The sequence below is a fragment of the Cavia porcellus genome, unplaced genomic scaffold (genome assembly GCF_034190915.1).
Source record: "Cavia porcellus strain 051 isolate PalLab524CR breed Dunkin Hartley unplaced genomic scaffold, mCavPor4.1 scaffold_32, whole genome shotgun sequence".
Taxonomy (NCBI): Eukaryota; Metazoa; Chordata; class Mammalia; order Rodentia; family Caviidae; genus Cavia; species Cavia porcellus.
Window position 1 is genome coordinate 45191720 of NW_026947515.1, and position 25223 is coordinate 45216942.

At 39.3% G+C, this 25223-nt stretch overlaps 1 protein-coding gene across 11 annotated transcripts in view; it reads right to left on the bottom strand.

The window, feature by feature from the left end:
• Window positions 1-25223, bottom strand: part of Specc1 (sperm antigen with calponin homology and coiled-coil domains 1) — a 315008-nt gene that overhangs the window by 91376 nt on the left and 198409 nt on the right. For 9 of the 11 annotated variants that reach the window (XM_063242467.1, XM_005002069.4, XM_063242468.1 and 6 more), the window contains 5 exons: window positions 23245-23318; window positions 22676-22854; window positions 10247-10392; window positions 9107-9207; window positions 3912-3993 (listed from right to left, as the gene is read on the bottom strand). In XM_063242467.1, the coding sequence (XP_063098537.1) occupies window positions 3912-3993; window positions 9107-9207; window positions 10247-10392; window positions 22676-22854; window positions 23245-23318 (582 nt within the window). Of the gene's footprint in view, window positions 1-3911; window positions 3994-9106; window positions 9208-10246; window positions 10393-16535; window positions 18019-20670; window positions 20733-22675; window positions 22855-23244; window positions 23319-25223 lie in introns of those variants that run through there. The other 2 variants (XM_063242470.1, XM_013148668.3) reach the window with 2 other exon arrangements.

Genomic DNA, 25223 nt, shown 5'->3' on the forward strand with positions numbered 1-25223 from the left:
TTCAAAGCTGTATGATAGGCCAGTAATCAGGTGGAGCCAGGGTGGCCTCCGGTGGGCTCACAAACAGTCACAAAAGAGAACAGTACTTCTATAGCACACAGCCACAATTATGGGTAGTGAAGTTGGGAGTGAGGCCAATTAACTCTAAATAGCAGAGAAACACTGTTTACACCACTAAAGAGAACAACAAAAACAGCACATTAATTCTTGTTTCTGCAGCTTCTGATGACCTCAATGTTGACAAGCAACTGCTGGAAATTGTTGGAAGCAAACAAGTTTCACTGCGTAATCCTCTCTTCCTTACAGTAAATAGAATCACCCTACTAGACAGGTGCATGGTGCAGGGAAGGAAAAGGAGGGATACCAAGGGCCACTTATTCCACAGCAAGCTGTGGTCTCAACTGCAGTGTTCATGTTGTCAGTCAAAATAATGATTTCTTTAGATAACAGAATTTTGAAGGACTTTGCTCATTTATCATCTGACAATCCTGAGGCCCTTAAGAGTGACAGTTAATCCAGTCTGCTTGTGCTCTATAAATGGAACAGCAAAGCCTAAATGACGCACACCTGGTTATAACATGGTTTATCGACCATTTAAAGCCCACTGTTGAGACCTACAACTCAGGAAAAGGTAAAAAAAATAAAAAGGATTTCTTTCAGAAGATGACAGCCCACTGACAATGTACCTGGTCACCCAAGAGCTGTGATGGAGAGGTACAATGAGATAATACTGCTTTTCAGTCCCATCAACTATATCATCATCTAACTACATTTTTGCAGCCCATGGATCAAGGAATAATTCTGACTTTCCAGTCTCATTATTTATAAAATAAATTTTGTAAAGCTACTGGTACTACAGATTGTGATTCCTTTAATAGACATAAACATAGTGTTGTGGTTGAAACAATGTGTCAACTTGAGAAGTTACTTAGAAGCTTAAATAACTCAGCAGTTCTCTATCCTAGGGTAGACAGGACACATGGTTACCTCTCTAGGACATTGTCTATCATGTCAATTTGAGAAGGTCAGAAGTTTAACTAAGTGATTCAGCAGAGAGCCAGGGTCCTTACTTTGTAAACATCCTTAGCCTGTCCAAGAGGAGGGCAAGGAGATGGTTGTGAGTGCTACACCCACCCAAGGGATGTAGCCTGCTTACACTATGAGGAACAGGTCGCTTTTCCCCTCTTTTGCTCTTGTTGCTTTGCTGTCTTCTGCAGCCTGAAGTGTTGCCCCAGTGCCATGTGCCACTCTGCCTTAGAGCCAGCTGATTATGGACTGAAACCTCCACAAACTGTGAGCTAAATAAACCTGCCTGGAAGGATCCAACAAGAAGCCAACTAGTCAGCCTTTTTGGTAAGCCATGCAAGCCACTCAGTTTTCAGAAGAGAAAAAGCCAGCACCTTTGTGAGCCTGAGACTCAACCCCTCCCACCTTCAGCAACTGGCTGGTTCCGAGGATAGGCTGAGTTGTTAACAACTAAATGCTTGTATTGTCTGATTGATTTTGTAGGCCTGGGGCCTGCGGTCTGAGCATCTCTTGAGAGGATGACTGTATGCAATATAGCAAATATGGGGATTTCCTTCTGTCTTTATTCAATATTCTGATTGGTTTTATTCTGTTTTGTTTTTGGTCTGATTTTGCAATACCTGATAGCATGACAACTATTGTGACGATAACAAGATATACTATGTTAGCTATTGTTGTTTTCCTAGTACCCTGCTTTGAAGTTCTGTACCAAATTTGCTGCTTTGTTTTGACTGGCTTTGTTCTATTTTCTTTTGCTGGATTTTACTATTTTAAAAAATAAACAACAACAAAAAAAAAAACGATGTGTCTTTCCTCAATTTTGGGTGTTGGGTATTTTATCCCAGCAATGAGAAAAGTAATCAAGACATTTGGTAAACTGAAGACCTTCTGAGAGAGATTTACCATTCTCAAAGCTACTAAGAACATTCAACATTCACACAGGGAGGTGAAAGTATCAACATTAACAAGAGTTTTGAAGAAACTGATTCCAACTCTCACAGATGACTTTGAGAGGTTCAAGACTTCAGTACAGGAAGTTAACTGCAGATTTGATAGAAACAACAAGAGAATTAGAAGTCAGATGTGACTCAACTGCTCCTATCACATGACAAAACTAACAGATGATTATTTCCTGTAGATGAGCACACAGATTCCTGGAGAAATTTCTGAAATGATTACTCCTTGTGAAAATGCCACCGACACTGCTGAAATGATGATGAGGATTTAGAATACTACATAAGCTTAGGTAGCTTTTAAAAGATTAGCTCCAGTTTTACTCAAATTTTACTGATGGTAAAATGTTGTCAAATAGCATCACATGCTACAAACTTTTTCATGTAAAAAAGAGTCAATCAATGTGGCAAATTCTACTGTTTTAATAAGAACCGGCCAAAAACCACATCAACCTTCTGCAACTACCACCTGACCAGTCAGCAGCCATCAACAGGGAGGCGAGACCCTCACCAAGAAAAGATCGTAACTTTGCTAAAGGCTGAGATGATGGTTAGCATTTTTTAGCAATAAAGTATATTAATTAGGTTAGTATTTTTGAGACACTATTGCACATGTAACTGACTACAGGACAGTGTAACTTTTACATGCATTGGAAAATGAAAAAGCCCATAACTCACTTTAGGGTGTTCTTAGCTCTACTGCAGTGGGCTAAAATCAAACACATAATATCTCTGAGGTATGCCTATATTCTGGATAACCTTAACTAATATTACTCTAAGGTGGCTGAGAGTACTAGTCTGGGCTTGTGAATCAGCTCAGCAGAGAAGAGTAGAGAAGATGATAATATTCTAAAAATGCTTCCACATACCAGGTTAGGTCCTAAGTGGTTTAAATGTGTTAAACCACTAGTTAAACAATCAGTGATGTAGATGTTTCTATGCTAGACATTAGGAAGCCAGAGCACAACAAGGTCAAGGTAGATGTCAGCGGCAGCGCCAAGATCAAGCCCAAGCAATCCCAGCTTTTTGCTCTCCCTACTACTTTTTTTTGGGACAGGGTCTAACTATGTATCCCGGGGGGCCTTGAACGTGCAATGATCTTTCTGCTTCAGCCTTCCCAGGGCTGGGATTACAGGTGTGTGCCACTACACCAGCTTTGTGAAAGCTGTTCCCATCAGGTATCAGCACAGAAGGTACTGCACGAACGAAAATGGGTCCTATGAAGACTAACAACCCCGGTCTCATTATCAAGATCTGAATTTTTAAAAATATAGTATAACAACAGGAAGAGAATTACTCCCAACAGTGCTATCTTAAAAGAGGTATATTTTAAGAATTGTAGAAGCAATAGACAGATTTAAAACCATTTGTTTTCATTCTTTCTTTCTTTTTTTTTTTTTTGGAGACAGGGTCTTGCTGTGTAGTTCAGGCTGGCATTGAACTCAGCATGTAGCCTAGGCTGGTCTTGAATTTGTAGTGATCCTTCTGCCTCAGCCTCTGAGTGCTGGGATTACAGGCATGTGCCACCATGCCCGGAAAAATGTATGTTTTTCTTTCTTTTTTTGGTACCAGGAATCAAACTCACAACCTCGTGCTTGCAAGGCAGGCACTTATGCTGCTGAGCTAAATTCCTGTATGTTTTTCTTAACAGATTTTTTTTTTAAAGATTTGACCTTCTCTAGAGATACAGTTTATTAAAAGAGCATCTGGCATTTCTCTCTTGTCTATGCACACCGAGAAGTGCAGCTAGTATGAAGCATGTTTTCTCTGGTGGCTGTACAGCTACATCTAAAATTCACAATGTACATACTAAAGGATAAAAATCTGTTGGAACAAACGCCAGTAATTATTTTCTAAGTTCAATTTCATGAAAAGTCAAGTCAACCCCACAAAAAAACAGGTCAAAAGTAATTAATGTTTACGGTCACTCACCTGAGAGAGGAAGGTCTGGGATATCCAAACGCTGAGTCATTCCTTTGCTGGCTGGCCGGAGGCTGTTGTAAGTTGAATGCCTCTATCAAGACAAAAGCACATCAGCAAGGGTGAGCTTGTGACCTCAAAAACAGCATAACAAATGAGAGACAGTGAGAGAGAGAGAGAGAGAGAGAGACAGAGAGACAGAGAGACAGAATGTGAGACAGAGAAACAGAAAATGAGAGACACAGAAATAGAGATAAAGAACAGTTCTTAGACACATTAGAATCATCACAGGAAACTTCCAAAATAAATTATATAAACAGGTAATAAATGCAATTGGTGCAATCTTCAAATGAAAAGGGCAAATAATGGAAAACGGGTGTCTTTTTCACTGCCATTACCCATTTTTTTTCCTCAGAGGTAATATTAATCAGCTTCATGTATATCCTTTCTGGAATAAACATTCAAGGATATGTTACTAGTTTTATAAAAAGATGCTCAGACTGGGGGTTTAGCTCAGTGAGTGGCACAAGCACCTGCCTGGCAAGCACAGGGTCATGAGTACCAAGAAAAAAAAAGATACTCAACATCAATAATCAGGGACATGAAAATCAAACAAGTTAGCACATTAGCAGTTAGTCATTATAAATAACTAAAATCAGGCCTATAATCCAAGCACTCGGGAGGCCAAGGTAGAAGGATCAGTGGGAGTTCAAGGCCAGCCTAAATTACATAGTGAGACCCTGCATCGAAAGAAAAAACAATGAAAACAATAAACCCCAGAAAATAACATGTATTGGTGAAGATGTGAAATTATATCCTTTGTACCTTGCTGATGGCAAGAAAAATGGGGTGCAGTGTTGCTACAGAAATAGCATAAAGGTTCCTCTAAAATTATACATAACGCCTGCCTGACAAGTGTGAGGTTGTGAGTTTGATTTCCAGTACCAAAAAGACAAAACAACAAACAAACAAACACACAAAAAGCAAATTATACACAGAACTACCACATGACCCAGCAGTTCTACTTTGGGGTATTTATCCAAATCAGACCATAGTGAGATATTTCCATATCTGTGCTTATGTTGGCATATTTCACCATAGCCGAGGTATGGAAAAACCTAAATGTTCAGCCAGAGAGAATGGTGAACTGGGTAGAGTTTTTGCACTACAAACTGGGAAAATTCTAGAGCACTGCCATATAACACAGTGCTTACTGTTAACAATACTGTATTGTGCACTTAAAATCTTTGTTAAAATTGAAGACTCCCAAGCATGCACAAGGCTCAGGGTTTGATTTCTAGCACCAAAAAAAAAAAAAAAAAAAAAAAAAAAAGTGAAAATTTCATGTGTTTTATTTTGTATCATTATAAAAACCTCATTATTATAAAAATGCAAATGTCTCACCATTAACTGTGTACCATTTAAGCTTGTTATAGAATTTATAATAAATTTTATTTTTTGGTACTGCGGATCAAACTCATAGCCCTGTGCTTATCAGGCAGGCACTTGTGCCGCTAAGCTAAACCCCTAGTCCTAAATTATTTTTTATATAGTGGATTTCATGCTGTAATTCTCACCTTATCACTTTTATGTTGGCTATATTAATCTCAGCTTTTAGAAAATTCTAATAATATCAGTAGCTGGATCTCCTGTGTCTTTTAAATTTTACTTCATTACATGTTTATGGTACATGTACATAAGACATCTTAGTTCCTTCTTTCATCCCCTTCCCCTTCCTCCCTCCCCTGAACATCCGTATCTTGATTCACCTGCTTCTTAAAAAAAATTTTATTAGGCCAGATATGGTGGCACACGACTAAATCCCAGCACTCAGGAGGCGGAGGCAGGAGGACTGCCACAAATTCAAGGCCAGCCTGGGCCACATAGTGAGTTCAATCAGTCTGAACTACATGGTGAGATTCTGTCTCAAAAAAATTTTTATCCTTCATACATTGTTTTTTAGGTGTATGTTTATAGTACATAAGGTTTACATGCTTTGTGCCAGCTAGTATATGTACGGAACACAACCCAATTCCTTTTTCACCCCTAGCCTGCCCTTCCTTCCTTCTTTCCTTTTTTCCTTCGTCTCTTAATCCCGTTCTCTTGTGAGAAAGGTCTATCTCCCTGCTTCCTATGTCTTCATTTTGCTCTTTATTTTTACTTTGGATTTTTCATATAAGAGGAACAATGTGGTATTTAAGCTTGTGTGTGATTTACTTCACTTAATATTATGGTCTCAAGGTGCATTCATTTTCCTACAAAGGACTCAAATTCATTTTTTTTTAATGGCAGATAAATATAGTATTTCATTGTGTATAAATACTACATTCTCTTTATTCATCCATTACCTGATGGACATACAGGCCACTTTAACATTTAGCTATTATGAATTGTGCTGCTATAAAAAACATGGGTATGCATATATCAATGTAATCCTGGCTTTTGTTATCTAGTATATCAACTATTTTGTCTGGCATTTTTAAATTGACTACATGACTACGTATTTTAAAAAATGTGGATACATGTTGAGGTTCTGGAAAATATAAACATCCTCCAGAATATTTACTTCCAGAAGTAAACCCTAGATCCAAACCCATATTTCTATGAATTTATTTTTTTGTTTTGTTTAGTTTTTTTTAGACAGAGTCTTGCTGTGTAGCCCCAGTTGGCCTCGAACTCCCAATGATCTTCCTCGGCCTTCTAATTGCTAGGATTACAGGCATGGGCTACCATGTCTAGCTCTGTGAATTTTAAAACCGAACAAGTAAAAAGATTTCTTTAAGCTATTAAGGCAAAATATTTGAATAAGTAGCTAGAAATATATTTTAAAGGGACCCAAAATCATTTAGCCATAAAACACTGAACAAAGAAATGTAAAACTGCTGTTCATTAAAAGACAACTATAAAGAATAAAAAGATAACAAAAAATAGTAGCAATATGCATGAAAAGAAATGTTTAAAAGCCCAACACATCAGGAAGTCTTATAAACTGGAAGAAGAATAACATCGCAAAAGAAAACTGGGCAAAGCATATGTGACCACACACTCACCAAAGATACACAGTAGTGATCTACAAACGTATGACGAAGCGTCCCACTTTACCAATCAACAGAGTAGAACAGGCATTACGTTGTTCATTTACTCAAATCCTCAAAATTATAAGGAGTTCCAAAACTCTGGGAAAACAGCACTTTACATAATGTGAATGGAAATGAAGTATGAGAAGAATAGCTGAGGGAGTTGGCCTGCCTGTCACCCACGGGGACCAGAGCACACGCGCGGAACACGGAGTCTGCAGCACTACCCACGGTCAGTCAGAACGCTCCACCTTCAACTCTTCACTTCCGTCTGGGAAGAGACCAAGTGGGCCTGAGCTAGGACGGCTTAGACCGAAGTGAGACTGTGGTAGGACATCTGTCCCAAAGGCCTTGTGTGTATAAGAGAGAAGCAACCCAAGAGTGGAGACACAAAAGACCCTGTCACTCTTCCTCGAGGCTGCTGTGAGCCTGCTCACTGGCCTGCTCTTACTCTGCAGAGTGTTCCTTTTTTTGTTTCTTTCTGTTTTTGAGTCAGGGTCTCGCTATGTAGTACAGGCGGGCCTGAAACTTACTATGTAGCTCAGGGTGGCCTCAAACTAATAGCAATCATCTTGCCTCAGCCTCCTGAGTAGACATTCACCACCACATCTAGCTAGAGTGTACTTCTTTTCCACCTTCAACAAATGTACAACACTTGGGATACTGAGGCAGGAGGCTCGCCATGAGTTCGAGGGCAGCCCGGGCTACATAAGTAAATCTGAGGCTAGCCTGCATGAAACCTGTCTCAAAAAAAAAAAAAAAAAAAAAAAAAAAAAAAAGTAAATGCTTGCTACTTTTTCTGCAAATATTGTCCAGTTCTTTGTGCAGGATACCAAGAACCTGGAAAGAATCACTTCAGGACCCCAAAGCCAGCAGGTATATAAACTGAAGGGAAATGGGTCAGCTCTTCAATGTACCAAGACAGAGCAAATCCATTTCCCTTCCAAGTAATCCATTTTCCATTTCTAGAAATCAATTTCTGGCAGATCTTAGGAGAGGCTTGTTCACCTCCACTGCAGACCTTTTATATGGTGATTTACTGAATTACGAGAGATTTGAAAGCTAAAGGCTATTATTTTCCATTAAAGCTTGGTTCAGCAAGTGAGCATCCTTCTGTCAAACAGGTCCATTCTCAGAAGATCTGGAAGGTGCAGTCCACAGCCCTTCTGCGGCTTTTGGTGGCATCCACAGCTGTGCACGTATTTGCCTTTCTGTGGCAGTGCAACCAAGTTTTTCATCCCACAGCTTTATGGGTGTTACAAGGCAAGGCACAAAGCACGTGTTTTGCTGACACAGACTAAGCCTGTGGCAGGGTGGTCCTGAAGTCAACTGCAGATCCTGACAGAAGTAACAGTCCTGGGCAAGTACCCAGGCAAGTACTTCCCTGATGCTGGCAGAAATAGCAGCTCCTTAATGAGCTATCTTAAGATGTTCTGAGGGCTTTTTCTCCTTCATTCTTTTCATTACCAAAACCTCTATATTAAATTATTTTCTACTTTCTAGGTGTGGTGGTGCATACCTGTAATCCCAGCACTCAGGAGGCTGAGGCGGGAGGACTGACATGAGTTCAAGGCCAGTCTGCACTACACATTCAGACCCTATATCCCCCCCCCGCCACAAAACTTCTTTTCCACTTGTAAGAGTAATTCCAAACATTTGCAACTATGTCTTGATATACTCTTCTATGGAAATAGATCCTTAAAAGGTTAAAAAATTGTGTAAGGATTTCTACTGTGTGTTCCTACAGTAAGTTAAATTCAGACAATCTAAATGTTCCACAGACAAGTGGCTACATAAATCGGTACATATCACATATCCTTTAAAAAGTCATTTCTGGATAGTGACATTAAAGATGTCTGCCATAGTCTTTCATTCACTCAACAATCACCTAACATTTTACCAGGATATAACTGTTTCTCCTAGTCATTATTCTAGACCTGAGATCTAACAGTAAGCAAAATATCAAAAACTCTAGCCTCAAATCCTACATGGCAATGTTAAGGTGAATGAGTACCAGATTAATATGCAAATGTGATTTATACAATTCTTCTCCCAACACACATATAAAGTACATCTAGAAAGACACACAGCAAACCATGAAAGTGGTTATCTCTGGGGCTCTTCTAATACCTGCATGGGAGAGACAGCAGCTGCTGGAGTGGTCCTCACTGGTATCCCACTGAGTGGACTTCTGGGAGCCTTATGGATGGAAATATTCTGCCCCGTTCCACCTGCCGAGTAAAGAGATTGGGGGAGATTTTATACACACACACGGGCTTGTTCTAGTTTAGAGTTGCTTGAGAAGAATAGTTCTTAACTTGTTGCTAGTTTTGGTGGCTTAAATATCCTGTGGTATTTAATATAACATTTGCTCTTCCCTCAAATAGAACTAGATTGAGGAATTGAGGGGAAGAGTTAACCTGGTGAGGGTTGGGCTTACGGTGTAAGATAACCAAAGAAAAGGAAAAGAATGCACATGTAATGAGGTTGCTTTGGAGAGAAGTAACAGGAAAGTTCTTTCCAGAGATATTACTGTTGATTCATTTCCTATCTGCACAGGCTGGCTAACTGAGCCTTCCTATGTTCAGTATGAGCAGAAAAATCTTAATGTAGCAGCAAATTAACAGAGACAACTAAATACGTTTAAGGATTAGTTATTACTGTAGTTTTCAAGTAAAATGCATACTTTTCATAGTCAAGGAAAGAAACTGTGGACAGATGTACATTCTGTTTCTTCTGTTTACTGAGTGTGTTCTTCTATGGCTATGTACATAAAATATGGATACATTTTTCTTATATATGTAAGATAAACCTGACTCAAAGGAAACTGAATCAGACAGATAATTCCATAAAAAACAGAACACATCAAGATCAGGAGTGACAGATCAGGACAGGAGTGCACACACAAGACCAGGTACAAAGGTCAAACAGTGTGCAAGGTGCACACTGCTGGCGGTCTCCGGAGATGATACAAGGTAAACAGTTGTTACCTGTATGCAATGGGAACAAGAGGCAGAATAGGACGGTGAAGAGGGAGACACTGGAGTTAGGGAGCAGGGGGAAAGTATCTGTATCATCCGTGAGTCAGATTCTCCACTGTGACTCACTGGAGCCTCTGTCCGGCTCTTGCACACAGTGGCTGCATGAGGCTTAACTGAAAAATCCCTGTGTTTGTAACAATGTGGGGCCAGTGTGGAGCAGAGACGGGCTTGAAATGTCAGGCCAACACTTGAATGCACAGTTTTGCTTATGGAAAAAAATGATAAATACCTGGGTGTCCCAAGTCAAATGACTTGATCAGTGACTTAACAGTAGTTGCAGACTCCGAAGGTGCAGCAGATGTTCTGTTGACATACACACCATGCCACCGGCCAGCAGAGTTGACCTCCAAGGACTCTGGCTCTTCATTCACAGGTCTGCACAGTAAAGAGCACATCAGATTGAAAAGGTAAAGCGTGTGTGTGTGTGTGTGTGTGTGTGTGTGTGTGTGTGTGTGTGTGATGGGGGTGGGGCAGCAGAGGGGAAGAAATGCAGATGTAAAACAGAACTGATATGGAGAAAACACAAAGCTGGAAGGAGAACCTTAGATTTAAAATTCTAACCAGCTTTGCATCTTTAGGAAATAATGTAGGTGCTGCTCTGTTTTCAAAAGAGTTGTTTTCTTAGGAGTAGTATGCAATAACATGCTCATATAGAGTGACACTCTAGCTCTAAATAATGAGTCTGTCTACTCTGCAAATGTTAGAAAATACAAATGTTATTTATCATACATATTTAGTCTATTAAATAGTTTGCTAAACATGTATGGTAAATATGGCAGATGCAAGGGATTGGCTGCTTGGCATGTAACACACTCTGATGTAGGAAGAATGGATTCTCAGGACTCTCCTGCATGTAGGAATTCAGATGTGATTTAGATTGCACCAATCAGAAAGACCTGGCCAAGAGCTGGGGTTGGACCTGAGTCATGGGGAGAAATGGGGTACAAGGCTTTCACCTTGTTGACACAGACAATAGCAGAGCCAGCATGCCTCTGATGCTGGTGGCTGCAGTTGTAGCTTTCCAATTGGGCAGGCAGCCTCTCAATTTTAAGGCTCACATAGTAGAGGCAGCAGATCTCCTGGTGTCCAGGTCTGTGTTGTGACTTCAGAAAGCCACTGCTAGAAGCTTAAGCTACAGTCTATTTCTTCAGCACTTCTGCAATCCATTTAATAACTTTGTGCTTAAGCCAATTAAAGTGTAATCCATTTTATACACCGGAATCTTGCCTAGTACACTGTTTACCTTCTAAGACTAAGAATGGTAACTCTGCATGTGGTGGAACTGTACTTTCACCCAAATCTTCTGGTATGTTTTTTGTGTGGTGTCTAAATTCCAGCACAAACTCAGTTTTTAAAGACAGACCATCTGATTCAATCCTTCTCTTGCATGGCTTCCTCATCCAGGGAACATGTTATTTAATCTCTTTGTGAATAAGCCAAGACAAGAACTCTTAACTTTTTGATTACTAAATAACTGTTCTTTTTATTATATCATATTGCCTCAGCTATTTTGGAAAATGACTAATTTATGGGAAGGGCTCAAACAGAATATTTCTGGCAGTTATTTCAGTAAGGTCAATGGAAGTTTAAAATATTTATTTCCTGATCTTTTTGAAATTAATCTAGCTACTCCTGAGCTTCCACAGTTGAATCAATTTGCCCTTAATTCTTTTTCTGTTGCTCTGTAATCAACATAAAATAAATCTAAGTGAAGCATAATTTAAACTACTCAGCTTTACACTTTTGACTCCAAAGTGGAAAAAAATCAGCAAATTAAACAATTAGAAGTCCACTTGGGAGGCTGAGGCAGGAGGATCGTTCCAAGTTCAAGACTAGGCTGGGTTACAAAGTGAGCTGAAGGCGAGCCTGAACTGCATAGCAAGACCCTGTCTCAAAAAAAAAGGAGGAAAAGGAGGAAGAAGAGAAAGAGAAGGAGAAACTATAAGGCATTTCAAAAGCTAAGTGGTTGGGTTTAAAAAAATTTTTTTGAAGGCTTATTAGCAGAATCTGGGTTCTGTCCTCTCCTTTCTGTTACATAGCACACAGATGGTGAGCTGGGTGTAATGGTACACTATACAGCCCCAACTACCTGGGAGACTGAGAGATCATCTAAGCCCAGGAGCTCAGCACGAGCCTAGATAACACAGTGAGACCCTTATCTCAATTTAAAAAAAAAGATGATTATGTAGAAATAGAATGAAATAAGGTCCAATCTGAACAGAAAAAATATGTTTCTGTTTCAGCTATTCTCAGGAAAGTCAACAACAAAGTGGGGAGACCATCTTCCTATCTGTCCCCCTAAACTGAATTGGTATCAAAGCACCTCCAAGAAAATCATTTTTATAAATTAACTGTAACTGTATCCCTTGTTAATTTAGTAATAAAGGATCTTACATGTTAAGGTATTCCTTTTAGTTATTTAAGTTTCTCTGTGATTCAAAACATTAACTGATAAACACAAAGACTAATTTAAACTTCACAAGAAAATAGCAGGGCTACAAAAATCGATTTCCAGGACTCCTGCCTTCAGTTATCCAAAGATAGTATTTCAATTCATAGTCAGCTGCTTGGCTACAAGAGTAAGAGTCAGTGTGAGGAAACTATGCATTACAATTTAAACATATATCTGCCTGTAATTATTTTTCCTCCAATTTTTTTCATTTAATTGTTTTCATTTTTTATTATAGTCTTCAAGTGGTGTTGATTTTCTACAGTATTCACTTCATCAAAATACCATTAGTGGTGCTATATGCCTATAATCTCAGATACTGGGGAGGCTGAGGCAAGAGGACCACAGTGGAGGGACAGCCTGCATAGTTGAGCAAGCCTGTGTCTCCAAAAAAGGGTGGGATACAGGTCAATGATAGAGCACTTGCCTGGCATCTGAGAAGACTTAGGTTCAAGCCTCAGTACAGGAGATAGGGAGGATGATAATATTATCTATTTTGATCCAAGTACAGAGAGGCTCTTACAACATGATTTTTTGAAGTATTCACTGGTTATCTCCACTTAAGTATCACTGTATCACTGCTACCTTCGTAACTGGTAGATGTTTATGTATGAAGTGGACTGGGCTGCTGGGCTCCTGACAGCTAAATGAAACCCAGCTTCATCTCTCTCCCAGGATCATTCACGTTACTTTCTTTGACTTCCTTCTGCCCACTGAGCTACTGAATTTTTTCCTTTTACGTCCTGCCTCTGTATCTTTGCTTATTCTATGCCCTTACCAAGAATGTAATTTTCTTGGAACTTGTTATTATTTTACACAAAATAAATTGAAAAGAAGCTTGTGAAAAAGTATGAAATAGTCTGCCTCTTGGGTGTCAAACAGTATCTTCTGAATCTCAATTCCAAATTTCAATACTACACGACAGACACTCACAGAGTAAGACAGTAACTTGAATACAAACATCTTAAACTCCAAATCCCAGCAAAAAAGAATCAAAGAGAGAGCAAACATTTCTTGCATCAGCAATGGAAACTAGAGAAGGGCAGCACCTATGGGGCACAGGCTTTGAAGAATATCTGCACACACAGAGTAAGCGGGAGGTCGGGGTGGAAGGACAGGCTTCTTCTCCCTAAGGCCCCCTCTGTCTCAGAGGACCAGAGCTCCAGAGCAGAATGAAGGCAGAGAGCATGCACACATCCTTTCAAAGGATCCACAGAGCTCAGGGGTTAGTCATCCCTGGCGCAAAGGGCGGAAGCCACAGGAGAAGTGAGAAGAGCCTCCGAAGGTGCCTAAGGTGAACGATGAGGTGAAGAAAAGCAGACGCAGGACACTACCTCCTGCATTCTAGTTTCTCCCGGTAAGCATTGCTCCCTCTCAACTCTGAGCTTCCATTTACCTTAAAGAGCCTTCTCACTAACTCAGTGCAGAAAATTTGAAGCAGAAACAGGAAAAGTGAGCACATTTAAGCAGAACCCAGATACTGATCTCAGGCAAATGTCCAGCCTTGACATGCTTTGATCTATTTAGCCAAGAATCAGTAATGAGTGAAAACATGCCCTGGTATTTAAAAAACAGAAACAAAAAAACCTTTTAAAATCTTTAAAATTCTAATCTATGAAAATATTTCACAACAACAAATGAGAAGAGTAATGACACTCAAGAGAGAACAGACATTTGCAAACTTTTGACAGGAAACAGACACTTGATTTAATCTACTGTAAAATTCAATAAACTATGAAAAGACGACAATTTAAAGTGAAAGACTAAATTTTAAAAATAATACAAGCAAATATAATAATCCCATTAGAATATTCTGAAGCAGAACTAAAAAGAAAAAGAAAAGAAGTATATTTGGAAGGTGTCTCATGAAGACCTATTGATAATAAATGATGCTGGCCTAAGTAGAGCGGCTCTCTACTTAGATGGGAAAGAACCACATCTCACATTACAAAGGCAGATCAAATACTTGGGAATGTATGTGGGCACATGAGTGTGAAACAAAGAAAATTCAATAGACCATTTCATAATACTGGGACAGGGAAAGCCTTGAACAAAAACAAACGCTCCTGAAAACAGTAAAAGAAAATAAATACAAACGGATTACACTATAAAAGCTGGCAGTATAGCTCAGTGGTACAGCATTTGCCTAGCATCACAATGCCTTAATCTCCAGCACTGAAAAATACATATTCCATGTAACAATACAAAAATTTCCATGATAAAAGCAAAATATTCATAACACTGGGATCAAAAAATACTGACATAAAGTGGTAAGGAAAAAATGATCAGCTCAGTGAAAAAAACAGGCAAAAGTGCTAATAAACTAGCAATTCTTATAAGACGAGATCGGTATGTTCAGGGTAGACTAGCAATTCCTTTTATTTTTTCATTTTTTTGGTACCAGGATCAAATTTACAACCTTGTGCTTGCCAGGCAGGTGTTTATGCTGCTGAGCTAAATCCCCAGCCCTAGACTAGCAATTCTTGTAAAAGCAAATGGCTAGTAAACAGATAAGAATATGTGTGCAGAAATACACATTAAGTGGTAATGACATGACATTTTATTTTTTTGCTTATGCTACTGACAAAGTAACACTAAAGATATCACAGCTACTAAAGCTTTGTAGAAGTGAGCACTGCCATCAAGAGTAGTGTCACAACCCAGAGGTAAATAATTTAGCAACATCTATTAAAATGAAAATATGAGGGGCCAGGGATTTAGTGGCACAGCACATGCCTGGTAAGCGCAAGGTCCTGAGTTTGAGTCCCAGTACCAAAAAACAAAAAAACAAAACAAACAAAAAAAAACACCCAACAAACAAACAAAAAGCATATTGTCCGGTGCACTAATCCTATTTTTAGGAACTCATCCTATAAAAACAAAGCAAAAGGGGCTACGAGTGTGGTTCAGAAGTAGAGTGTTTGCATAGCATACTTAAGGCCCTGGGTTCAATCCACAACACCAAAACCAACTAATTAAATAAATAGCAATAATAAGAACACAACTCTATAAGGCAATATGAATGTGGAATATTACTATATCATCAGTAAAGGAAGAAAAATTGAGGTAATATATGAATATGCTTGGATACACTGTAGAATACTATATGCTGTCAAAATGATTTAAAATTTGTACATATTGAAAGAACATCCATGACACATCAAATAGAACATGAAAGTGTAGCACACCATATAAAACACTCTTTTGTATATAAAGATACAAAAATAGCTCTCTATATCAATATGTAAATCTTCATACATCTTCATTTTGTGATCCACACACCTAAATAGTTTCAAAATTAAGAAAATTTCAAAATTAGGAAAAATCCAAAATTGCATTACTAACCTCTATATTTTTAAATTCAAACCAGACAATCCCAGACTTCAAATTCTATAAACTACTGTTTTCTAATACACTAAAACAGAGATGGTAAATCTTTTAGAGATCCTATACCCAAGCAGCAACCCAAAATCACTTATTTATTACAGAGTATCAACACTGCAATTAAACCTGAATACTGAGGTTTTAGTTTGGAAAAAAACAACTCTACATTAACATCTTTTTTTTTTTCCTTCCTGAAATCAAATTCACAATCTTCTGCTTGCCAGGCGCAGGTGCTTATGCTGCTGATCTATATCCTTGGTGCTAACATTGTCTATCTTAAAAGACAACCAACATGTGTGTTATATGTTCACCACCATGTCCTAGAGGTTTTTGCTTTGTGCAAAATTAGCATTTTTATTCCATATCACCTATTCCAATAATGAAATCATTAAACAATTACATTTATATTCTATATCAACCTCTTTACTACAACTTCTATTTAAAATTTAGTACGTTTGATTTCAAATTCTAGTTATTTGATGTGACTTTAAAGTTTTCAAAATAGGAACTAGAAATATAGCCCAGTGGTAAAGCGCTCGCCAAGGCATGCACACAACCTTAGATCTAATCTCCAGCATTGCCCTCCAAAAAAATTTCTAAAACTGTATCAAGGACAAATTCACAATGGAAGAACATAAAAGTCCTGCAAAACATGGCCAGTGTTTAAAAACCAAACAACACACTCTTCTAAATAATAACATATTTATTTAGCACTTCATAAATGCTTACATAAAAAATATTCAACAATACCCAGAGTGAAGACAGATCAAACGATGAGGGTTAACACAGCTGTGCATCTTAAGTTGAGGTTGTATTTTTCTTATTGTCTACATTAGAAAACACCTAGCAAGTGCATTTTAAATAATATGAAGAACTTTCAACCGAGGAAAAGATCTCCCAGGACATGAGGATAATACCAGGGAGTATCTAATTATCTTTATAAAGAAGGCATCAATGTCTCTTTCTCACACCAAGCTAAATTTTTCTGGTGATCCTGTGTGCTCCAATTTCATGTCTTCCTGAGTTTAAAGAGCACTCTTAATCCTAATTTTCCTTTTTATTTATGTAGTTAACAACCCTGTGCCATATATACTGCAAAATATTCCTCACATGACAGTATAGCAGGTTTTTCACTGGTAGAATTAGCTGAATTGGGTATAGATCTTCAAAACTGTATGTAATACTCATAAATTAAAGTCAGCCTTTGAATTCTGGATCACTCTGAGTTGTGCCCTGCTGCATTAAAAGTCTTTTAAGTTTCCAAGGTAAGTTTTATTCATGAGGCTTTTGTTGTAGTTGTCCTTCATTAGATTTCAGATAGGTTTCCGTTAGCACTGTCACTGTGTATACTCAGCTGGCTAACTACTTTTTTTTGGTGGTGGTGGGGGGTACTGGGGATTGAACTCACGACCTCATGCTTGCCAGGCAAGCATTTATACCGCTGAGCTAAAGCCCCACTTAACTACATTTTTTAAATTCTCGAGCAAACGTCTATTTATGTTTAGCCCAACAAAGGTTCTGGAAATCAAACCAACGCTAGTGGCAGTGTGTTTCAAATGAGGTAATAAAGTGGGACCTCAGCTTGCACAGGCCCAGTCAAGACTTGATATAAGAGAGAAGAACTTTCTAAATTCTGCAGGATAAGGCATCATGCAGATGGTTTCTTATTTTGCCTTAAGTAGTGTCAATTCCAAAATTACCAAGTCCTATGTTCAAAAAAGCAGCATGAAAATAAATACCAAAAAAGCAGAACCTATGCAAGGGCTGCATTCACCACCAATTAGAGCTTGCTAAGCTACTATTCTCTAAGAATATATGAAATATTTTTTCACAAGATTTATATTTGTCTTTCCAGAACTTCATTTTATTCTTCAAAAATAGATATTGCTGACTCTTCTTAAGGAGAGGGAAAAAAAGAGGGAAGGTTCATCTCTGATCATGCATGAGTTGATTCTGAAAATGTAGGAAAAAGTAAAGAGACTTGATTGCAATGTAGTACTGTTTGGAACAGTGACTGGTAAAGGAGACAACTGGTCTCTATATAAAATGGTAATTTCTCCTCTACAGATCCCCCTTTCATATAGAAATGGCTGTAGTTTCCAATCATGGCAAGGGCTGGGCTGTGTTTCTTCCACCAAAAGCTCTGCTAGCTGACAGAGACCACGGAGCTGTGAAGATAGAAATGGGAGGGAAGGCTGGTAAAGGAGTTACATAAGGCAACAAGATTTTTGATTACAATACAAGAACTGACAACTTGTACTGTCCCACCAGGAAAAGCTACTAGCCAGGATAGAGTTAACAGGTCTTCATTCCCACCATTACAAATGTTTCAAAGTCAAAGGTTTCCAGACAGAAAATGTGCAAATTCCAAATGCCATTTCTAGGCTCCTTCTACCAGAACTTCGCCAACTGTACTGGTAAAGGAGAGACTTCCAGGATGCACACAGGCTTCCTGTCTTTTATAGAGAGTTTTGTGTTTTTCTCTACCATCCAGGCCAAACTCTCCATTCTCCCAAAATGACAAGGATAAAAATCTAATAATGGGGCTGGGGATGGACCACAGTGGTATAAAGCATGTCTAGAAGGTCCAAGGCCCTGGATTCAATCCCTGGTCAAAAAAAAAAAACAAAAACAAAAAACAAAAAAACAAAACGAAACAAGGCATATCCCTTTAGAGTTATAGACTAGGTCAGGGATGCAGCTTAGAGGTAGAAATAGTGCCCAGCACGCATAAAGTCCTGGATTCCATCCCCAGTATTAGGGGAAAAAAATTTATAAATGCTATGTTTAATGTCATAGATATATATTAATTTAAACCATTAAAAATAGTAGATTAATGAATCAATTATGCTTGCTTGAGTAAGAGGATTTCTACCTTAAATGAAATGCCAGAGGCCCTGATGGTTAAGTGCTAAGGCAAGGTCTATTCTGAAACTGCTTAGGAATCCCTATGGGAGTTGGCCCCTCAACCAGGGTTGGGGATTTGGCATCACAGGGAGTTGGGAAAGACATCTTAGTAACCCCAAGGATATATACATATTTGCAACTTACACACCTCCCTTTTTGCAGCAGCTATGGAACACTTGCTGAGCAGTTGTGAAACATTAGCATTCTAAGAACAACACAGAAGGCACATAGGCACACATGAGGGACATTAGCGCATGACATGGATGTGCATGCGTGAGTTAAAAGCCAGCTCCTGCAGTCTGTGTGACAGGGTACCATGCTGCTTACCTCAGCAGGAACAATGCAAAACTGTTAGGCAGTACAGGCTGAACATCTGTAAATCTGAAATATTCTATCTTGAATACTAATGCAAGAAAAAATGTGAAGTGTTTTCAATGATCTTTCCTTTTTAAGGTGTCTTCCATGGATGTTAGTTGGTGTAACATGAGAAAGCAAATCACCCTAAAACCAATGGCATTTAATGCTATAGAACTAGGAAAATAATGCACACATCACTCCTTGCCACTGTTTGCAAAGTCTGTTTCATGTACCGCTCATCAATCTCTTTCAATATAAAGGTTCCACATGTCCTGCGGAGTCATCACACTGAGTTGCCTGTGTGTTCTCTATATCTTCTAGGCCCCAGGTCTAATAGCTCTTTTTTTTTTCTTTTCTTCTTTCTTTCTTTCACTCACTCATGCATTCATTCTTTTTGTTCCCTGGTGCTGGACTTAATCCACGGCCTTGAAAATGCTAGGCAAATGCTACCACTGAGCTACCAATGCCAGTCTTAGAAATGGTGTTTCAGTCTCAATAAATGGCTTTCAACATTTTCCTCTTATTCAAAATGAGGAGAAAAAGCCAGGGTTGAGAAAGTATTCATTATCCTTTTGTGCATTAATTTATACATCTAGGTCCATAAAATAACAACCCACACACACATTAGTTTTTTAAACTTCTGGGAAAGCTCAGGCCAACAAGCCACAGTTAAAATTCAAAGACACCAGGCTGGGGGTTTAGTTCAGTGGCATAAGCACCTGCCTAGCAAGCAGGACCTCATGAGGTCCAAAAAAAAAAATCAGAGATATTATTACATCTATTCTTGAAACTCAAAACATTACACCAACTAGATGGCAGGGTTGGGTTTCTGACTCTCCCATTAGAGAATGGACCAGTGACCAACTAGTATCAGAACAGCATGACTTAAAGGGACCTTGAAACACCACAAACTCATAGCTCTTCATTTAACAGAGGATAGAGCCAGGTCTGGGGCAGGGACACTGCAGGATGACAGCAAGAATTAATCTAAAGCTTTACTTCTCTATATACAGTAACATCAATTATCTTTTTTGGTTTGTTTTGTTTTTTGAGTCAGGGTCTTGCTATGCAGCAGGCTGGCCTTGAACCCATGGTGATCCTCCTGGCTCAGCCTCATGAGTGTTGAGATTATAGACATGTGCCACCACATCAGCTTTCATCAATTCTCCTTAATCTAAAATAAAAATATCATACAGGCATGGTGGTACATACCTGCAGCCCCAACTACTTGGGTTGTAGAGGAAGGAGAATCAGCTGAATTTATGACCAGCCTGGGCAACACAGAAGAAATAAAATCCCAGAAGAAATAAAATTTTTAAATCCTTGAGGATATAATAAGCCTGGAGACCACTGAGTTAAATAATATCACACTTGGTTCTGGTCATTAAGTTCTTAGTAACAAATGTGAATTACACTCCTACCAGGGCCCTTCATTTTGGGCCCTGGTAGGAGGCATCTATCAGCCTAACAATTCCATGAAATGCCCATCTACACAAAATGAGAATATGGAACAGTTAACCCATGGCAACGTCAAGGTGCTTTTCAGATGCTCTTACCTTCTCTCAGTCGTGCTCAGAAGACCTCATCAGAGAAGGTGCTGTAAGTTCTTTGGCTGTGGCTGAACCAAGAATGACTTTTGAGTTCTTACGAGATGACTGTCAAGCAGCAAATCGAGTCAGTCAAGAACTCGTTCAGCCACGATGGAACTACTAGGTTGCTGCAGAACTTTGAGGGTGGGAGTTGGTTTCCACTCTTGCTCATGTGGTAGGTTCAGGAGGCAGCTAGGCCGTCAGGGGTAATTTTCAAATAGTCAACACTTTAGAGGGGTAACTTGCAGAGAAGGACAAAATCAGGACAGCAATTATCTGATGTCCTGCCACAGTCATGTCTAATGGTTTTCAGAAATGTGCCATGTTCTGATTTGTATCAATTCTAAAATTTTGAAAGATTTTGTGACAAAGAGTTAAACAGCTAGATTTGGGAGGAGGGTTTAAAAATTCACTAGAGAATCTAAAGAGAAACCTTCTGTGCTGATGTTTTTTTCAGTGATCCTATATTTGAAAGTGAGGATATAATATAGAGAGCCCTAAACTATCAAGATCCATGTTGAGATTTCCTATTACAGTAGAGCTGAAGTCTGCATCTTAGAATTTACGTAAGAAATACAGTATCTCATCCAATAACCTATTTAGGGATACCACAAAAACTTATCTATACTACTTCTCTTTAAAATAACTATATGGGAAGCAAAGCAAACTATGACTTGTTCTTTTTCCAAAGACATACAAGAAAGAAGCAAGACAAGTGGACAAAAGCAAACACAAAAGCAAACGAGAATGACCTCACAGTCATCTCAGAAGCAGTATGATACCCTGTTCTCCAATTCTCCTGCCTTCATTTAGAACTGACACCCTTTGTTGACCAGAGGCTAGGATTATGACTCTAAATTAATGATCTTGATTTTTTAAAGAATGAACTACGGAACTGGCAATATTAATCCATTTCTAGAGTTCGTTTTATATAAAAGTCATAAACAAAGGAACATGGAGTTAACTGAAGTAAGTCTGATGTGAAAATCAAAACAATTTTGAGAAGAAATTTATTCTCCCCAATATCATGAAATCATGATCATAGAACATCAGATCCCAAGGTCCAGTACCAAGCCAATGAACAACCCTTCTGATCCTAGAAACATATAAAGATTAGGGTGAGCTGTACAGATTAACATACAGGGGTCACTAAGTCTGATTTTAAAAGACTGTATTTCATATTTGAAAGTCATCCAAAAATTCAAAAAAGTTCTCTGACATCCAAAAATTTCAAAGATAGACACTGATTCCTGTCAAGGGAAAGATAATAGTGCACTAGTGAAAGTTTAAAATATTGCTTACATTGTAGTCTTCTCTGTAAAGGCTACTTAAATTTTAAATAACAATTCACTTTGAGCTTGCTTTAGCAATACCCTCCTCTTAAATGTGGGTGATCAGTAGAGACTTTGGGTCCCTGCCCTAACAACAGAAGGGAAAGGCAGGCATTAGCTAGATATCTGTTTTTACATGCACACTTTATAAAGTAGATGGTGTCAAGTCCTTGGGAGTTGTCAGTACGGAAGCATGTTCTTAGGCCAGCAGGAATGAGCCCTTTATCTGGTGGCAATTTCCCTTGAGTCCAGTTCTTCCCGCTACAGAAGAACTAAGCAATTAGCCTTTCAGAATGTATTCTCCATACTAGTAAGTACTGTGATTTAATGGGCTTTCTAGATATTACTTCAATTCTTTAGAGCTACAAGGATGTTTAGCTAGAGCTTTTTCTATACATGTAAGTAAAGAGACTTTTCCAAAACTTTATGCTACAGAATGGCCGTGACTGAGCCCTGAGTGGAATGTTCTGAGTTGTGTTGTGGTGATTAGGTATTAGTTTTAGAAAAGAAGTAACAGAGCCTGCGACAGAGAGACATAAAAGTGTCCCTGCCCTCTAAGACACAGCCCATGCAGAGTGATTAAGCGAGAAGCCAAGCCTGGGTGCCCGCCTGTTAGACTCATGACTCTGCCTGTGACCCACCTGCTGTGGCCCTGCATGTCCCCCAGCTCCTTCTGTAGCCTGGCATTCTTCTCCTCCTCCTCCAACAGCCTCCTCTTCACAGTGCGTAGCTCCTGCTGAGCCTCACATTTGATGTCATTGGCCACCACCACTGCTGTCTGCAGGTCTGCCTGGAACCGCCTCCATTCCTCAGTCTCCTCCTGAAAATACCAGAGTCCATAACTGTGTCATATGCCTGCTGAGGGCTCATCTATACATAGGTTGCAGAATTCCCTTATCAGTCCCTGAGAAACAATGGCCAGCAGTGAGGCCCAGCAGGAGCCACTTTAAATGGCGTCTTGCTACTAGGAAGAGACACAAGTGGAAATTTCACCATCCTGGGAGAGTTCTCTATCCTATGACTGAACAACAGCTGCTTTACTTTTATTTCTGGACAACAAGAATATATGTTTGGGGTCGCACCAGGGGAACACATTCATGAGAAAGCAACCTGGAGATAGCAATTGGTGTTATTCCTATTTCTCCGGAGCTGAGATGGGAATATGTACAGTGAAATTATAAAAGACCTACCATAGCTGCACCCCATATACCTTTATTTGCTTTGTCAGGGTCTTCAGCTGCCGTTCCAGGTCTGACTTCTGCTCTTCCAGCTTGATCACATTGCCTAGAAGTAAACGATTCAGACAGTAGTTGCCACGTGGAGAAGGTAAGACTAGTAGCAAAGGGGCAGTGCCAGAGATCACCAAAGGTTTATAGATCCACCCTTCCTATAAATTCAGTTTTGAGCATCTTGCAAGCAGGAAGCTAGAAGCAAATGGTTCTTCTATGACAGGGAATGGGATGACCTGGGAAACGAGCGTGCTAATTTAGGAAATCTCCTCAGAAGGCAAGGTGTGCTATGGCACAGCACCGTGGGAGGAGACCTCAGCAGCCACTGGTACATTTGAGCTGTGCTGCCCCGCTGCGCCTCACACGTCACCATCCTGAGTGGCCTTCACTGAGGAGGGCAGAGGGCTTCTGTGTAAGACAATGACAGGTCATTGTTCCTGTGATTTTGAAACTCATGTCTAGGGACACGATTCTTACCACAGTTAAACCTCAGAATTACATGTGGTGCTTTTGAAAAGCACAGGATTACAAGGTACAGCTCTGGACCTATGGGTTCACAGTCTGCAAGGGCAGATGAAACCTGGGTCTGTACATACTCTAATAGCTCCACAGGTGGCTCAACCATAGCGCCCTACTGAAAAACAAGTTCTGTCCCTTGTTCTGCCTGCTTCCAATTCTCTTCATCTAGCTATCAGAGACTTTTAAAGTTAAGTCTCATCATGTCAGTCATCTAGTAAAAATTCCTGAATGGTTTTTCTAATCTAAAGCAGGAGCTGTTTATTAAGGATGTGAGCCAGAATTACCAGAGAAGGTTTTTAAAAATTCACTAGTCATGCCTTACCCCAACAGCTCTCGATCAGGATGTGGGGCCTGCGAGTTTGTGTTTGGGGTCAAATGCCACAGAATAAGAAAGCTGTCCTTCTCTTCTTTGTTTGTCCTGTTTTTTTTTTTTTTTTTTGAGAAGGAGTGATTATTCTAGAGCTGGATTTGAGTAGCTTCTGATTCTCCTAACTAATACTTTAATGTCCTTAGAAGAAGTTTAAAAGCCTCTCATAAAATGGACTGGGTTATTTTCAGTCTCTATATAGTATGATATAACCCGAGAGTGGCCCTGAAATTTGCTCTGGACAGTAATTATACACTAAGGTTTGCTTGGTGTGTCTGGGCTGACTTTTAAGGATTTGAGGATAATGCAACCATATTCTCAATAGCAGTATATGCCCCAAACAAAAACAGGCCTTTATTATTTTCAAAGTCAGTGCTGTGTTTGAAATTACACACTGACAAAGATGTCTAGGTTTTTAATTGTACCTCAGTGTGACTTAAGCCTGGGCGACAGTAAGTACTGATGCTCCACAGTTGTGCACTACAGAACACACAATCAATTCTTATTATGCATGCAAGTTTTATAACCAGAGAATTGTTCCTATGGGAAATACAAGATGAGGTTTCTGAGAACTTCTGAGGCTCAGGACATTTTTCATGAACCGAAATGCCATTTGCATTACCCGGATTCATTTACCAGTGTCTCTATCAAACAGGCCCATATCATCAGTATGAGAAACCTTCTCTTTTTTTTTCTAACACTGAGCAGTTATTTTAAAAATTCTTGCCAGCAGACAAGGCAGATTCCTATAGTCCCAGACCTCAGGAGGCTGAGGCAAGAGGACAGCAGCAAGTTAAAGGCCAGCTTAGGGGTACACTGTAAGTTCAAGGAAAACCTGAACTGCCTGGCAAAACCCTGTCTCAAAACAAAACAAAACAAAACAAAACAAAAAAACCAAAACCACTCCAAAACTTCTACATCCTCCTAACCTGTAGAATCTTTTTTGCCCATTTAAACCCTTCTCATGCCTTAATGGCATGAAATGAAGTTTAACATTTTCTTGACTCTGGGGAAAGTGAAATTTCTTTGCTTTTGGTATCAGACAAGGCTATTACAATTTATTGGCCTTCTCTC